This window comes from Balaenoptera physalus (genome assembly GCF_965194825.1).
Source record: "Balaenoptera physalus genome assembly, chromosome: 19".
Lineage (NCBI taxonomy): Eukaryota > Metazoa > Chordata > Mammalia > Artiodactyla > Balaenopteridae > Balaenoptera > Balaenoptera physalus.
Genome location: NC_138900.1, coordinates 49,847,995 through 49,865,459, shown reverse-complemented (window position 1 = coordinate 49,865,459; position 17,465 = coordinate 49,847,995). Strand labels below are relative to the sequence as shown.

At 56.0% G+C, this 17,465-nt stretch overlaps 1 protein-coding gene across 8 annotated transcripts; it reads right to left on the bottom strand.

Annotated features, from left to right (window-relative positions):
* Nucleotides 1-56: 56 nt before the first annotated feature.
* On the bottom strand, nucleotides 57-16,450 carry PLA2G15 (phospholipase A2 group XV). Of its 8 annotated transcripts, none has more exons than XM_082436110.1 (7): nucleotides 16,351-16,450; nucleotides 14,925-15,233; nucleotides 7,540-7,696; nucleotides 4,952-5,070; nucleotides 4,603-4,701; nucleotides 3,980-4,204; nucleotides 57-1,966 (listed from the first exon to the last, which is right to left on the bottom strand). In XM_082436110.1, exons 2-7 carry the CDS (start codon nucleotides 15,118-15,120, stop codon nucleotides 1,455-1,457), a joined length of 1,308 nt encoding a protein of 435 aa, XP_082292236.1. In that variant the 5' UTR covers nucleotides 15,121-15,233; nucleotides 16,351-16,450; the 3' UTR covers nucleotides 57-1,454. The 8 variants fall into 8 exon arrangements, with proteins under 8 accessions (XP_082292236.1, XP_082292235.1, XP_082292240.1 ...); XM_082436109.1 differs by having other exon boundaries at nucleotides 14,925-15,161; nucleotides 16,351-16,437; XM_082436114.1 differs by having other exon boundaries at nucleotides 3,980-4,079; nucleotides 4,956-5,070; nucleotides 14,925-15,161; nucleotides 16,351-16,437.
* Between the last annotated feature and the right edge of the window lie 1,015 nt (nucleotides 16,451-17,465).

Below are 17,465 nucleotides of genomic sequence, written 5' to 3'. Positions count from 1 at the left end.
CACCCTTCCACTGCCTCCTTCCTCTCATGCTCAGAGCAGAGGCTAGGCCAGGGCACTTTACAGCATCCAGAATACTTTTATTGCCAGAATCGAGGTACAGCCTGCTCAGAGCCCCACGTGGGGCCCACCACTCAGGAACAAAGGGAGAGACAGATGCTGGGTATGAATGCAACAGAGAAAATTCCGCTTCACAGAAACCTTGTAGGAGCGAAGCACAGTCCAGCCTGACTGTGGCTTTGGGGCTCCACCCCAGAGGCTAGACCCAAGTCTTGGCCTTTAGGCATTGCCCACTTGGAGACCACCAAGGCAGATCCACATCCTCCATCCCTGCTATCACAGGTAGAGCCATGCAGCACCTCTGGAGCAGGAAGAAAACCCCTAGGGGGCCCCTAAGGCCCCTGGCTCTCTCAGGGGCCCACTCAAGTTTCTGGGCGAGTCCCTGCTGACTAAACACCACTGAGCTGCCTGGTGGGGATGGGTGCTGGGCAGAGTGGGCAAGAGTCCTACCTCCTCTCAGTCCTGTGCCAGCCCATGTGAATGCTAAAGAGATCCTGGGCAGTGGCAATGTGGTGCAGGGTCAGCAAGAGGGCAGCTCAGTGTGGCTCTGATTGGCCTTGGCTGCTTCCTTGAGTTCTCTTTCTTCGTGAGTACCTAAAGGGCACGGCACCAGGCTCTGCTCTCATTCTTGAACCACAGCCCCAGGGCAAAGGGACGCAGCATCAATACTGTGGGCAACAGCCCAACCAGGGAGATCAGGGCTCCTGGGACACAGCCCCGAGAACTGGGGGACCATCTGCTGCCCAGCCCTGAGCTAGGCTGTTCTTAGAAGTAAGGGAGGTAGGAGTGAATGCCCCAGGGCCTGGGAACCAAGGATAACATAACAACCCACCCCTGCCTGCAGGGGGAACCGGGCTGCCCCCAGAAAGCCACAGTCACGCTGTGTGAGCAGCTAGGCCACAGCGAAGACAGCAGCTCCAGCCACCCATGGCCAGTAGCAGGCCAACTTGTGGCCAATGTGTGAGAAGGTACACCCTAGGGACCAGGAGCCCAACCTAGGGATCACAGTTCAGTAACATCCCTCACAAGAAAGCTGAGGAGCCAGGCCCTGGTGGGCGAGTGTGAAAAGGCCACAGGGGTAGGAGGAACACAAGGCCCCAGCACTGGGGATTGGGGCCAGGTGCCAGCCAATCCACCTGCGGAGCCAGTTCTGAGGTCACAATTCCACCATCAGCAGCATTCTTTCCAAGGGTCCCTCAAGTAAGTTCAGACTATGTCTTCCTTCCTCATTCCAGAGAGGAAGGATAAAAAACCCAGCATTTCCCCACTTCACAACCCAAGATCCAGGGCCTTAGATGATCAGTCACAAACTGCTCAACTCATGTGCCATGGTTGCCCCAGAGGCCAGGAGAAGCAGTGGTGGCCAGGCCATCCCAGAGCCCTGCCCAGCATAGGAATCAGGGCCCGAGGAGCACGCGTTTCAGATAGGCCAGGGTAGTGGCGTTGGCCAGCATCGCGATGTGCTCGGTGCCCGGCAGTGCCTGCAATGACACTTTTTGCTCCTGGCGGCCGCGCCAAGCCTGGCACTGCAGGGCGCTCTGCAAGTTCACAGTGCCGTCACCATCACCAAAGCAGATTTTCGGGTCGCGGTCCGGGAAGCTTTCATAGTAGAAGGAGTCTGGCGTAGGGACACCAGTGCCGTAGAGGCAGTGCAGTCGCACGCCAGGTGGCACCATGGCCTCAACCAGCCCCTCCGTGTCCTGCCGCATGAGCCAGCCGTCTTCGAAGCCGATGTCCTGGAAGAAGCGGCGATAGTCCTGCAGCGTGTAGTTGGCTGTGGGTGTGTGCACGAAGACCTTGTTGGGTGACCAGGTGTAGTTGTAGGGCAGCAGCCAGCTGGTGGAGACGGCAGACCGCTGCTGCTCCCGGATCTTCAGGGGCCCAATGACCGGGATCCGGTTGTTGTCTCCTGCGGATAGAGGGCTCCAGTCAGTCTGTGCTCGGGAATGCAAGCCAGCTGGGCAGCATGCTCACCACCAGGGCCCCTGCCAGCCCCCAGCCGGGGCCTGGCCACCACTCTGGCATCTCTATGCTGTTAAGGCGGTGACAACTCCCCTATTTCCCTGTATTTTTGCTCTATCTAGGAAGCACATGACCAAGATTTGTTTCTTTCCTTTTGCATTTTGTCACCAGGGATTTAGGCAGCACACGCCCACAGGGTGATTTTATGGTAAAAACAATACCTTCCCCAGAGCACTTATCACGAGGCCTGTGGGTACTGACCTTGTCACAGGTGAATCAGCAGGTGGGCAGCCCAAAGACACAGTCCTCTTAATCTTTTATTACATTGAGCTATGTAAACATTTTTTCCCTTCCTAGGCTCAGACCTACATCCAGCCAGCCCTGGTCTCATCCCACCCACCTGCCTGGCACTGACCTGGGCAGCCAGGCCTGCAGGAGACAGGGCAGGAGGGGAGGCTGCAGACAAAGTGAGAGTCTTTCTCACATAGGAATGCCAGCAGCACAAACGCACCCACCAGCCAGTGAGATCGCCAGAGGATGAGCTGGAACTTGGGAACAGGGGCCTCTGCCCAGGACCCACAGCCACCCATCACCCCACCACTGACTGCAGGCCTTCACCTCTGCCTGCTGGGGCCTGGCTCTAGGAGCCCTCAGAAAAGGGAACCCCTAGCTAAGGTCCACGACTACCACCCGTCCTGTCCCACCCCCACTCCCAGACTGCCAGAGCCTGACAGCAGTCTCCCAGAATCCGAGGCAAAGCTCTAAGGCAGGGGTCCCCAACCCCCGGGCCGCGGACCAATACCAGTCCGCGGCCCGTTAGGAACGGGGCTGCACAGCAGGAGGTGAGCAATGGGTTAGAGTGACGATTTACCTACCGCTCCCCATCACTCGCATTACCGCCTGAACCATCACCCCTCCCAAGCCCCCCGCCCCCTCCGTGGAAAAACTGTCTTCCACAAAACCATTCCCTGGTGCCAAAAAGGTTGGGGACCAGCGCTCTAAGGGGACTCATGGGGAAGCTCTGAAAGGGCCAGTACCTGAACTCCATCATGGTAACTTGTCTCAAACTCAGAAGGGCCCACATCTCTCCTTTCGGGTCCAGGCTGGACAGAGTAGGTAGCTGTGATGAGTCCTCACTATAACTGGATTCACTGTCCAGCTAATCCAGGGTCACTACTGGGAGAGGACTGATCACAATGATCACGTGACCAGTAAGCAGGTCAGGCAGTGGCAGTCACTTGAGGAAGAAAGCTCATCAAATGCTTGGTACAGCCCCGGCTCACAGCTCCTAAAGTGAGCGGTCATGGGGCTCACATCCAGTCCTAGCAGAGGGAAGAGAGCCCTGGGGCTACAGCTGGTATGTTCTAACAGTCGTGAAAAGGCAGGTGGATTGGGGAGGAACAGGGAAGGAGGTGGTTTTCCCAACTGCCAAGCAAGCAGGCCCAGACAAATCTGCACCTGCTTCCTCTCTGTGTGGCCCACAGAGGCTCCCCGCTGCCACAGAGGGAGGTGTAACTCATAAACAGGAAACTGTAGCCCAACCTTCCTTCTCTGGGGCGAAGGTGGGGATGAAGAAGTGAGGATGGGGGTAAGAGAGAGGGAGAAGGCTCCTCTAGAGAACTTTGGCTCAAACCAAGTTAGGCCAGCCAGGCCCAAGCTGTGTGAGTGTGTGTGTGTGTGTACACATGTGCCCTATGACCAACGGTTATGCCACTCCGTGTACATGTTGTAAGAAACCTACACAGATAACAAGAGTCATCAGCTGGAGAGGTGAATTTAGAAGTAGTGTTATATTCTCTTTTAGAAAGAGATGTTTGGAAAAGAATACAACTCTGGAGAAGGAAGGGTCCTGACCCAAGAGAAGAGACGTGAGGGTGGCCCAGGAGGCCACTGTAGAGGGAAAGAGAGTGTGCCATCTCTGATACCAGCACCCCCCATGCTGGGCCAGGCAGGGTCTTACCTGAGGCCAGGACGCGCAGGGTCTTGGCCACGCCCCCCCAGGGCGGACCCAGTGCCACAAAGGCATGGATATACTTGTCCTTCCAGGCCTGTGGCTGCTGCTGCAGAAAGTAGAGCGTGTACATGTTGCCCATACTGTGGGCAGCCAGCACCACGGGGCCCCCATACAGCTGGTGCATCTCCTCGATCATCTCGCGGAGGGCCAGGAAGTAGGGCCCGTTTTCATCTGCAGGCCAGAGCCAGGCGGGGGTCAGGCAGGAATGGTCCTTGGGCCTGAACCACTGACTGTGTCTCAGGCCAGACCCAGGACTAGGTGGGTGGGGAGCGTGTGAAAATCCAAGTGGGGAGGGTCTGGTTTCCCCTCAATTTCCATGAAGAGAGAAGAAGCTCCTTTTCCCGTCCTCAGCCTCATTATCTCTCCCCAGGGCTCAGAGGCCCAGAAATCCTGGGCTGAGGGTGGGGGAAGGACAGGACAGATTGACCAGGGGTGGGAGCTGTGATGGCTGGGCTGGATGCCAGAGACCCGGGAGTAGGGAAAGGCCCAGGGCCTTTGGTGGCTGTGATCTCCTCCTCCCCAACCCCCTCCCCCATGACCTCAGGGAGGAAATGAGAGCAACCACTTACTTGGAGCTCGGCGCCAGTCATACGGGGCGCCCCGCACGTCCTCACCTCGTGTGTAGCCCCAGCCCACAAGGTTCTCCACCATGGTGTGGAAATAGGAACCTATAGACATAAATCCATAGGATTAGAGAGAGTACAGTCATTGTCAGCTGCCCACACCACGCCTGCCAAGGAGACTGTGACACCTACAGCCGGGAGATCCCCGAAGGAGTGCTATAGGGCTCTGTGCCCACACTGATCAGAGACGGTTCACAGGCTACCCCCACTCAAACCAACAGGGCTCCTCCCACTCTCGGAGTCCATCAGAACCTCCCTCCCCATTCCCTGGGGGCCATGAGGAAGGGCTACACACCCACACTGCTTTTGCTGGGGTCCAGGAACTCCAGTGAGAAGGTCTTCCCAAAGCCAGGGACACGCACATCCACACCATCAGGAAACTGGGTGGTGCGGGACGTTCGGTTGTAGACCAGCCTGCCAGGAGGGGATATTGAGCCAGTGACCCAGAGGTGACACCTAAGTTGGTGTGTCCCAATACTGTCTTGTGTCCTGAGCCATATTCCCTTCCCATCCTCAGGTTTGGTCAGATGTATAGGGCAGACCAAAAAGTAACAAAGCAAATGTGTAAAGCACAGATCAGAGTAACCACATCCAAATGAGGACCCCACCGAGGCTCACTCCAAAGACTGACTCCAGGACCCCTGTCAGGCAATAGTCTCTTCTCCTCAATGTCACCCATACTGTCTAATGCAGGTCTTAGATATGGTTGGGAGAGGGATCTGGCTGTCAGGCCTGGCTCTGCCACGAACATCACACTTGACCCCAAAAGGCAGGCAGCCTAACTTCGCAGGCTCCCATTGCTCCATCTCCATGGATCCAGCTCCTGCCACCCACCATAACACAACACAGGGCAAAGGAGATGATGAATGCAACACACAACAGAACCAGACAGAGAAACCCTGAGTACCTGTGGCTGCTGTGTGAGTGGGTGGGCAAGGTCTGGAGACATGATGGGGACAGGGTGGTGGAAGACAGGAGGAAAGCCTTGTGCCAGGCCAGGAACCCTGCTCTGGCCTCCCTTGATACTAAGGAGGCAAATGTGCCTGAGAAAACACAGGCTAGACCTGCAGTCCCCAGTGGTCCTGAGTCCCACCCACCCTTAAAGATCAGCCACAGAAAGCTGACAAGATACCCAACACTGGCCCAAATAAAAGTCCTGGGGACCCACTCTCTCCAGGGCAATCTGTAGATCATCCCAATGGCCACTCAGCAAAGTTCTAGAAAGCCAAAGCACTCTGTGCTGGATGCAAGTCTAAACAGGTCAGAGGCCCAACAAAGGTAGATAAGCCCCTCTCAGTATCAGCCTGTACCTCCAACTGGCAGTACCTGAGACCATGCTTCTGCAACAAAAATAGAAATGCGGATCAACATCCCAGAAATAACCCTGATCGCACAAGGAGGAAGAAAGAGTCAACAAAGCAGGCGTCATAAACAACAGGGAAAGGCAGGGTGCCCAGAGAACCAGCTAGAACCAGCTAGTGTGTCTCCAGGGGAAAAAACAATCTTCATTTGAAAGACTCCATTCAGCTCAAATATTTATTGAAAACCAATTGTGTTTCTGGTCCTACAGCTTTAAAGATAAAAGAGACACAGTCCCTGCCTTCAGGGAGCTCAGGGTGGGCGGGAACCGTAGTTCAGAGGCACACAACTCTGGGTTCAAATTCTAGTTTGTCACTTATTAGCTGAGTGACCCTAAGCAATTTTGTAACCTCTTTGAGCTTCCAAATTTCCTCATCTGTAAAACAGGTCTAAAAACAGCACTTGTTTCACCGGATTGCTGTAAGACTCAATGAAAGAAAGTATGTTAAATGTATAGTGTTTGCATTCAATAAGCAGTAATTCTGATTACATGATTATCTTATTATGGAAGAAATATCCTAGGAAACAATGTTTGGCAGGCAGGGAATGCAGGTTAGAGGAGCAGGCATGTGGCCGGGGAAAGGGGAGGTTAAGAGCTCTGGAGATGGACTTCCCTGGTGGAGAAGTGGTTAAGAATCCGCCTGCCATGGGCTTCCCTGGTGGCGCAGTGGTTGAGAGTCTGCCTGCCAATGCAGGGCACACGGGTTCGAGCCCTGCTCTGGGAGGATCCCACATGCCACAGAGCAACTGGGCCCGTGAGCCACAACTAAAAAAAAAAAAAAAAAGAATCCGCCTGCCAATGCAGGAGACACGGATTCAAGCCCTGGGCCAGGAAGACCCCACATGCCGTGGAGCAACTACAGAAGCCCGCGTGCCTAGAGCCTGTGCTCCACAACAAGAGAAGCCACTGCAATGAGAAGCCCACGCACCGCAACGAAGAGTAGCCCTGGCTCACCACACTAGAGAAAGCCGCGCGCAGCAACAAAGACCCAACGCAGCCAAAAATTAAATAAATAAATAAATTTATAAAAAACAAACAAACAAAAAGAGCTCTGGGGAGTGGCAGGGAGACTTCACAAAGGAAGCAGGCTTGGGTTTTAAAGAGTGAATGGGAGGGAGTTTATCAGGCAAAGGGTGTAAAGGGTGATTCCAGGCTGAAAGAACAGCAAGTGGAAAGGAATCCCCAAGCAGCTGGAGGGGGCAGGTGTGGCCAAGTCAGAGGCAAGCGAAAGGGTGGGGGCCAAGGCGAGGCTGTGAATAAGGGCTGGAGCATAGAAACCACAAATAGGGCCTGAGGCACTGGAGAGGGTAGAGACAGGAGCAGCAGGAAAGGGAAGAAAGTTCTGTCTGGGAGAGTGCCAAGGTGGCGTGGACCAGACAGAGGAAATGGGAAGGGAGAGAGGTCAGTGACCCTGAGCCTGAGATAGATGTATCTCTTGAGGCGCAGATGAGATAGAAATGGGCTCTGGAGGCGGCTCTAGACCGGGTCAGCGAGCAGCGCCCCACCTGTGCCCCAGCCCCCACCTGATATTGTCAATCCAGCAGTCAATGATGACAGGCAGCAGCAGTTCCAGGTTCAGCCAGAGTGTGAAGTAGCTGTCTGTCCTCTTGGAGCAGAGGTAGTGCACGACTGTCGGCTTGTCCAGCTTTGCCTCCAGCTGGTTGCCCAAATCACCGGGCACTGAAGGGGGACATAGAGCATGAATGAGACCCTGCACCTGGCAGGCTGGAAACCCAAAGGCCTTCTACCCACGGCTGTTCCAGGCTGCAGAGTAGGTGATACCTGTGGGGCTCCTAGGCACAAAAGCCTTTCTGTGTTCCCCATTTCTTTGATTACAGGAAACAGGCTTCATTCAGCCTCCATGACCTTCCCTGAGTTCCAACTGGCAGATTCATGCAGTTGCTAATTAGGGAAGGGAGGGGATGCAAGACAAAGGAGAAACAGTCAAAGAGAAACCATAGTGCAGCCTTGGGGCAAGGTCCTGGTTCCCCATCAAGGGATACACACAACAATATCTTTGAGCTGTTTTGCAGATACTGAAAACCCCACCAGATGGGAGAAGTCAGTGGTTAACGGGTTAACGATGGTATGCTGCCCACAAGCAAGCAGACCCCAGGAACGCTGGAACCAGAAGGTTGATGATGTTGACTCCCACTCACCTCACCACCAACCAATCAGAAGAATGTCCATGAGCTGATCACACCCTCTTGAACCATTACTATCAAACTTCTCACTACCCTCTCCAAGTTGGGACACAGAGTTTTGAGGGCATTAGCCCGCTGTGGCCCCCTTTGCCTGGCAAAGCAATAAAGCTATTCCTCTCTACTTCACCCAAAACTCTGTCTCCGAGATTTAATTCAGTGTTGGGGTACAGACGGTGGTTTTGGCTTCATAGGCAGGGTCTTGTATACTCTGAAAGATGGATTGGGAAACAGGACAGAGCACTGGGCCACTTAACCAGCCAAAAATAAATGCAAAGAAGGCACTCCAGGATAGGCTCTGGAGGGGGGCAATGAACAGAAACAATTGAGAGAAGCAGGCACCTGCCAGCCTACTGAGGTCCTCAGGGCTTGCTAAAGGCCAGAGCCCAGAAGCTAAACCCTGCTAAAGGTTCCAGAGTGCACCCCACCTGGAGGGCCCTAGCATCTTGGCACACCTGTGTTGGAAATGGCTCTCTTGAAGCAACATACCATTCCAGCCACAGCCCAATGAGGGTGGGTGTGACCAGGCTCCAAGGATGACTTCACTCTACTTATTCAGTCTATACAGAGCCCTGGGGCCCTTGTGACACTCAAACCCATCCCCCCTCCCCCCTTGCTTCACTGCCTAACATTCAAGGCCCTTCACAGTCCATTTACTCCCAGTGACTTTTCAGGCCTCACCTGCTCCCGCATGCCATTCTCTTGACACCTTCCAAACCCCATTTAGGATCCAGTGTTTGGCTCTCGAGGGCATTCACTGGCCTCCAGCTGTGAACACAGCCCTGCAGAGGGCACGCCCTCCTTGTGCACCATCCCACTGTGTCCTCAGGGCAGCCATGGGAGGGAGGTGTGGCACCTGCATTCACCTCCCTTCATGATGTGGTGCAGAAGTGGGGAGTCCCCAGCATGACAGCCTCTAGATGAGATGCTTGTGGACTAGACAGGGCAGTGAAGAAACCTTGGTCACTGTTTCCACCAGAGAGGAAATAGCTGAAAGAGGAAGTCTCCGGATCTGCTTTGCCTGGCCAGGCTGTGTGGCCTCTAAAAATACCAATGGTCACTTCCTCGGTCCCTCTGTGCCTAGAACTAGATAAGAGCCATCCACATGCCTTTCACCTCAAGTAACACTGGGAAGAATATCCTTATTATGCCTACTTTACAGATAAGGAGACTGAGGCTGGGAGAGGTGGAAATAGCTTGCTATAGTCCCTTCCCCCACCCAGGGCCTTCAGTATCCCTTCTCTGGCCTCTGCTTCCTCTACCACCAATTTGAGTCCCACCCACGGAGACTGGTCACCCTTGGATGCTGATCCTCTGATGGCCAAGGTTAGGTCCCTGCTCTGTGCCCAGGAACAGCTTGTCTGCTGCCCACCATGGGGTTTCCCAGGATTAATGCCAATAGCCTCACTCTCTGAGAAGCTGGGCAGGTTACGATTCCAGTTGCTCAGTGCCTCTAGGTACAACCTGAGGCTCCTCTGCTGTGACCTAGGACAACTAAGAACTAAATGAATTAATGAGTGCATTTAGCACCAATACAGGTGAAAAGGTCTAGGACCAGTCCGGTCAGAGACCACACACTTCCCAATGCCACACCCTTTATACTCAGTACTCCTTAGGTCCACACAAGGCTCCCTGCAGGCCCCCAAGACAAAGTCCAGATGACCCAACCAGTCACGAGCCCTGCACCATCTAGTCCTTCCCCCACTCCATTCCAGAGAGCCTGGACTGCTTAGCTCCCTCCCTCTGATACGTAGTTCCCTCTGCCTGGAACTCTCTCCTGGACTCAGCTCCAGCTGCGTACTACAGGAAACCTTCCCTGACTCGGTCAGTGGATTCTCTGTGCCTGCCCAACACAGACCTCACCTCTGGGAATCATCCTGCAAGCTTAGGGAAGGCAAGGCCAAATCTGCCCAAACTCCATGGTGAACCTGGGCCCAGCATTCCCCGGGAGCATTTCCTGGCCCAGAGCTCCTGGTGGAGGACCCCTGGGATCACACTGCCTGCCAACCCTGCCCTTCTGTGATCTGCATCATCCCCATTAAAATACTCCCAGCAGAAAGAGCATGGGGGTCATGCTGCAGCAGACTCAGTATGTAATGTATACCTCGGCATGCCTCTGCTTTTAGGAGCCCTGGATGGCCACCAACACACTAGCTCTTCGTGGGAGTGATGGCCTGAATGAGGCACCCAAAGACCCCAAGACAGAGGTCTCATCCCTGCCACACCCACCACAAGGAAATACTACTGGCTCCCGTACAGTTGCCTGGGCCAGCAGCAAGGAGGAGGTAGACAGGGGAGGTTGCCTAGCCCCAACATAGCGTAGTCCAAGTAGGTCTGGCAGGAGTAAGGGTACAGTATGACATCTGTTCATAGCCATTGTCTCAACCCCTCCCTCTGTTTATAGCCATCCTCAGATTCCCTTAGGCCTCCTCCCTCAGGCCCAATGCCACATATTTGATAAGTTAGGGGAAAGCCCTGGTGGCAGGTTAGGAGAGCAATCCTTCCCCAAAGAGCTCCCTTTCAGTAATGCCCTCTGAAACGTGTTGGGCTGGAAGGGTGGAGGGAGACAGCGTCCAAGCCAAGCCCAAGTCAACGCTGAGGCCCCTAGGGGTCAACTCCGAAGCCACCCTACCTCCTACCGGCCCTCAGGAGTGGGGCCAAAGAGCCTCGGTCTTTCCAGCTAAAAAATGGGGATGAGGCGAGGCTTGGGAATGAGATGAACAGGCGTACCGATGCGCAAACGCGTGGTAACCCGCTCACTTACCCCCATATTCTATAGGGTAAGGTGACAAGAGTTTGACCGCAACCGCGCCCAGCATAGCAGGAAGTGGACGGGCCGACCCAGGTGACAAGACAATCACACGCTCCCTCACCCCGTGCTTAGAGCAGATGCAGACAGCCCCGCCCGCACCCCATCCAGACGGACGCACGAGCGAACGGACCCACGACTGGACGCGCGCCTCACCCAGCACCACCGGTGGCGGACGTCCAGCCGGGAGCGCCGCATCTGTGAGCATCAGGAGTAACAGGAGGCCACTCGGGAGCAGGGCGGCGCGGTAAGGGCAGAGGCGGAGGCCCATGGCAGTGACCGCAGCTCCAAGTCCGAGGTGCGGATTCCGCTCTGCGGTCTCGTGCCTAGGCCCGGGCGGCGGCGACGCGCTTAACCCCGCCGCTTGCAGCCTTCACAGCGGCCGGGCCAATCAGGATCCGCCTCCTGAAAACGGCCTGCCAATAGGAACTCTCCTTCCCCGTCGGAGCTCGCCGCCCAGCCCCTACTCATCCCTGGCCAACTCCCTTAACCGCGCTGCACGCCGAGCGCATCGATCTATCAAGGCTCAGCCTGGCTTTCGCGCACGCTCTCAGCTGATCAGACCCAGCTCGCGTCTGCTGGGTACCCAGCCCAGCCCTCGGTACCCTGAGTCCACGCAGCGCAGCCCTCATCCCCGATTCCTGGCGCCTCCTTGACGAGGGATCTAGAATGCGCCGGGCCGAATGGGAATTCAGGGTCCAGTGCTCGCCGCTACTGAACTACCCGGGTCAAAGCAAGAGGAAGAAGGGGAGAAGTGAGTCCCAAGCTGTTCTTGAGCCTAAGGAGACTGACCAGGACCTTTGGGCAACTCCCAAGTCGGTTCTTTGCACCCTGCCCCGAGGGCATCTGGGTTCAAGCTACACTGGCCCAGGGGCCACCTGCTGTCTGCCCGGGAAAGGGTCAGGTCAGCGTGTTTCGCTTCCCGGTGAGAGTTCAGTCCGCCTGTTTCAGGGTTTGGAGTGTAGAATCACCCCCCGCCCCCCGCCCCCACCCGACTAAACTGTTTGCTCGCCGGGTTAAGAGAGGGCTTGAGCCTCAATCCTGCGCCAGCCCATCGGTTAGTTCCCCTGAAGACCGGAAGGGGTGTTGGGACCTCATGTCCCCCTACCACTCCCACCCCACGCAAACCGGGGATACAGAGAGGACACAGACTTTCTGTGCATGGAATCGGGGGCGAATAGAGTGGGCAAAGATTTGACAACCATTAATATTCTGGTACCATGTGTCACTCTGGAATGGGGTGACCAGCGTGTTTGGAGACTGGAGGTCTTGATCCTTCACACACCCCCTCCTGAGAGCCAGTCAATACCCTGGTCATCCCTGGCTGGTCCCAAGACCTCTGTCCTGCCCCTTCCTCCCTCCCTCCCTCCCTCCCTTCCTTTTTTCCTCTTGGTCAATGGCTGACCCTTTCCAGCCTCTCTGCAGTGACCCTCAATGATTCTACTCACCATCTTGGCCTGCCCCTCCTATATTCTTTTAGTGAAACACATTCGTGGTTGGCATACCCTCCTCTCTTAAGGTCCAACTATCTCCCACCTCAGACCCTGGCCCAGTGACCCCCTTTCAAAACCCCTGCCTCCCTCACCTCCATCCCAGGCCCCAGCAGAGAGGCTGCTGAGGACCAGTCTGGTGCAGGCCCAGTATGGGAGACCACAGAGACCCTTCTGCCAGGGCTAGGAACAGGCAGGGGTCCAGAGCCAAGGGTTAAGTGGGGGTAGGGTATGGATCAGGACAGCCTGGGCTGCCTTGGACTCTGGCCACAGTCTGAATGTCTTGTCAGCCCTGCAGCCTCAGATGCCCATGGGCTCCTCAAAGTGTGGCCCTGTTTTTGGGAGCAGTTCCCTGTTGCCCCACTCCCATAGGCCCTGAAGATGATAGGACCATGGCCATTGGGGCAGGGGGTGCCAAGGTCTGGTCAGTAATAACCAGTGCTGGCACTATGGAGAGGGGTCAGAGGGTGAGGTTCCCTCATTTTCACCATGACCCCATCATTCACATGATCCCCTGGGCTGCAGACCCCGGGTCATCCTGGACTCAAGATACCTCCTTGAGTCTCAGACCCACAACTAGGTGGTCACCAAGTTCTGCCAGCTCTACCCTCCCAAAGCCACATTACCCTCATCTCCATACCAGCCTCCTTACTGATGTCCTAATTTATGCCCTTATTCCTGTGGCATTAAACATGAAATCAGGCCCCATCACTGTCCACCTAACCCCATTTATGACCCTCTCATTGCATGCATCATATGCATCTCACTCACAGTGAGTGAGGACCCTGGCGAGTATTCTGGTTTCCCTCAACTTCTACTCTCCCTCTTCCCCAACTCTCTCATCTCCAGCCTCAATGGCTTCCTTGCTGCCTAGAACAGGACATCCTTATTCTCCCTCAGGACTTCTGCACTTGTTGCACTGGGACCACTTTGCAGACCCCACTTTTGGGGACCCAACTGATTTAGGTCTCAGCCCAGACATGATCACTGGCTTTGAAGCAGCTCCTGCCTAGCTCCCATTAGAATATAATTGCTGGAAGAGCAAGCCCCTCATTTGTCCTCCTCGGTTACCACCTGTATAATCCCTGGCACACAGCAGGTGCTTAATATATGTTGAATCAATGAGTGATAAACCCCGTTCTCTATAACCCTCCCCCTTTCCAAGATAGGGTCCTGGTGCCTGTCAGATCTAGAGAAGAAGATAAGGGACTAAGAGGTCCACAGGTTGGATGTGAATTCTGGGAAAGAGGGAGAGTGTTCCTGTGGAGCAGAACATTCTGAGCAAAGGCTAGAGGTGGGACTGAGGAGCCAGGCCAGTTGTGGTATCTTCCTCAGGTGAGAATCCAGCCAACAGCCTCTGCTCTCCTCTGTAACTGGGCCCTCTGCAACCACCCCTCCCTCGCCCAAGCTCCAAGCTTCCCTACCTGAACCAGGTGGGTGGCTGGGCTTGGGGCAACCCAATCAACACCAGGGCTTCTAAGCTGGTGTGGTAGCCAGAGCTAAGTCTATTTGGAGGCAAATGATTCTCCCTAAAGCTCAGAGCTCAGCAGCCTCCTATTCCTCTGCTGCCAGAGCCTCCCTAGAGTCATGAGAGGCCAACACTGACCCAATCATGACAGAACCCTGGGGCAAGGGGCCCAGAACAGGGCCTCTAACCTGGTCTAGGCATCAAGGAAGGCTGCCTGGAAGAATTATTAGAGATGGGTCTTGATGGATAAGTAGGAGTGTGCCAGGAAAACAAAGGGATGATTAGGTAGGTGGGTTCTCCAGGCAGGGAGCTTAGCATGTGCAGCAGTCTGTAGACCAGAAGAATCACAGCAGTGTAGAGCACAGTGGTGGGTGAAAGTGGAACAGAGCAGTTTGAGGGCCCTGAACACCAAGCTTAAAATCCTGGCCTATGTCCAGAGAGCCAGGAGCCTCGAAGACTCTCAAGCGGGAGATAAGTGGCCTGGGGGGCGGTGTCAAGGGCTTCCCCTTTCACCTGGGGCGTCCTCCGGTCGAGCCTTCCAGTGCCAGCTCCTCCCTGCCCCGCAACACCTGGTTCCGTCTACAGAGTCAGGGCGCCCTCTGGTGGGTACTCAGAGGCTATTCGGCGGCAAAGGCGCGGAGATGCGAACCCCAGGGGAACCTAGTGCGCTTGCTACTCTGGAGGCCTGGGAGGTAAGGAAGGGTCGCAGCTGGCCCAGCTGGGGGCCGTTGGCCGCTGAGCGTGGGGATGGGTCCGGGCCCGCGAGTGTGGATCGCCAAGCAAGCACCCAGTGTCGAATCCTCTTCGACAGCGGAATACTTCCCAGGAGGGAGCGAGGAGGTTGTTTTACACCATTCCTACACGCCCTGGAGGTCCACGAGAAGAGCCACACTCCCCTGGTGAGGAACCCCTCCCTGTATGTGCCCAGACTTTCACGTACCTGCGGCTGGAGCGCCGGCTGCCTTAGTGGCAGGCTTCCAAGGGCTGAAGTGAGGATGGGAGTCCGCTAGCTTGCGGGCAGGCTCGCTGGACCAAGTTCCTTTTTCCCAGGTACCCGGAGTACGGTTTGGGAAAGGACTCTGGGTGTGCCGTTGGAGCCTCGCTGATTCCTCTCGCGTACCATATCTCCGATTCATTCATTCGTGATTCGTGAACACTAGCTAGTAGCGGTGTGGGGCTGGGGGACATTCATCAGTGAAATACAGAAATCTCAAACTACAGTGGGGACCCCTGCTAAGGAGGGACGTGCCTTGAGAGGGGAAAATTTGGAGGGAGGGCAGAGGTTAACTAGGGCAAGGGTGTGTTGGGAGGGGAGGAAAGGGCACAGATGAGACTCTAGTGCAAAGGCCCTGTGGCCCCAGGGAAGGTTACTTTTCATGGATACGGGAAGAGAGCTTAGTCAACCATTCATTCATTCTTGAGCTACTACTATGTGCCTGGCCGGCCCAGTGATAGGCTCTGGGATTGAGCCTTTCCTCCAGGATCTGATATTCTCGCGGGTGGGTGGATGGTGGGGTAGGGAGACAATAAACGATTTATCTTGTTAGTAGCTGGTTTAGTGCTGGCAGAAAGGAGACATGAGAGCCGGCTGGGGGACAGGAGTGCGGGTTGGTTAGTATTAATGGTGTGATCTGGGAGGACCCATCTGAAGATGAGTAAGGGAGCTCAGCAAAGCAGGAGGCCTAACTTTGTTTTAACGAATTTAGTTTTTCAAGAGTCCAAACATCGGGAATTGTCATGTAGGTGGAGGCGGTCGGACAGGTGCACGGGAGTTTTGGGGGAGCCGCCCCACGCTTGGGGTTACTACCCCGCAGGGACCTGTACACGGATGAATGCCTCTCCAATGGGAGTGCGCTCAGGACGGCACCTCGAGGGGGAGGCTTCCCCGGGAACCCGGCTTTGAGACCCGCGCTGAAGGAAGAATATGGAAGGGCCCAGCGCGAAGGTCTAAAGGTTGAATGGATGGGGGCGCCAGGAAGGGTGAGATTTAGATCAGGTAGAGCCGGGATGGCCCGGGGCTCTGTCGTCTAGGAGCACAGCCCAGTCTGGAGCCTGACAAGGGGCAATGCACGCCAGGGAAGTTTTAGGAGAGGCTGGGGTGCTGTTGGGGTGAAGTGCAATTAGCTGCAAGGGCGTGGCCGGGAGGAAGGCCCGACTTAGCCTGGCGCACGCGAGCTCCTGGCTGGGTGGGGGAGGGGCCTTACCTCGCAGTTGCGCCCCGCCCACCGAACAAATATTTGACATTCCAGGCTTATCTAGAGGAGGGTGGTACCCGAAGAGCGTATTTCCTCCTCCCCCCAGGCCTGATTAGCTTAGCGCCTCCGGGGGTGGGGTCAAGCGGGTTGGCAGTAGGGTGGCTGTCTTACCAAGGGCAGCGGAGCGTGGACATTCGCTTACACCGCAAGGGGAAGCGCTGGTCGCCCGAAACCGCTGGAAAACCAGTCTACTTCCCTCTCCCTTCCAGCCGCCGTGTCCCGGGCGCCCTCAGTCTGTTTATCCGCCAAATGGGGACGCGGTGCAGTTTGAATTAGTGGGCAAGGCCTCGAAGGCGCCTCCTCTACGCCGGGCTCTTTCGCTCTCAGTTGTCTGAAGGTCCGAACGTGGCGCCCAGCTTGTCCGAAAGCGTGAGATGCGGCTCCCGCCCCAGTTCCGGCTCGGGCTTGGCAACCCTCTGTGTCTGCTCTTGCCGGGCTGGAGCCCCTTCTTCCCGCCGGATTCCTCTTCAGTTTCTCAGTCACATAAACGGGAGAATTCGGCAAAGTCCGGGGCGGCCTGAAAACTCGCCGTAAAGGAGCCTCACCAAGCCCGACAGGGCGAAAGTGTGCTGGGAGCCCTCCACGAAGGGCTGTCCGAAGAAGAGAAGAGATGGAGGATTTGCGGCTCCCTTACGCACGTTGCACTTTTGCCTCTAGCCCCCACCGGCCAGCACGCTCACATCTCCAGGCAACAGGCCTGTTGTCAAGGGGAAAGGGCGAAAACAGGCGGCAGGCCGCACGTGGGGTAGGGGTGAGGCTCCTTGCCGGGACCATCCGGCTCAGCGCCGGGGAGCCGCTCTCGGGAGCTGGGGCCGGGGGTGGGGGAGACGCGCTTCTTCCTTTCCCCAGCACCGAGGCCTGCGCACCTCCGACCGCTCTTTGGCACCGCGGGCACTTCCTGGAGCCAGGCTGATGCCCAGCCTTCGCACTTGTGTGCACAAACCCTGCCCACTGACCTCTGGTGAATACCCAAATGGCTCTAATGATCTCTTGTGCTTCCTGCCACCCTCCCCCAACCCCAGTCGACCTCTGGCGACCCCCCTACAAGCCTTTGGGTGATACCTGGTAACTCTTACCGCCCCCTTTGACCTTGGGTGACTTCTTTTACCCCTCCAGACCGGCCGTCGTGACCCCCACAGCCTCCAGGCTGCCTCCTGGTGATTTTCACAAGTCCAAAGGACCCTTACGGACTAAAAAAGGCCCCTGGTTTTGCACTTTCCGTGGCG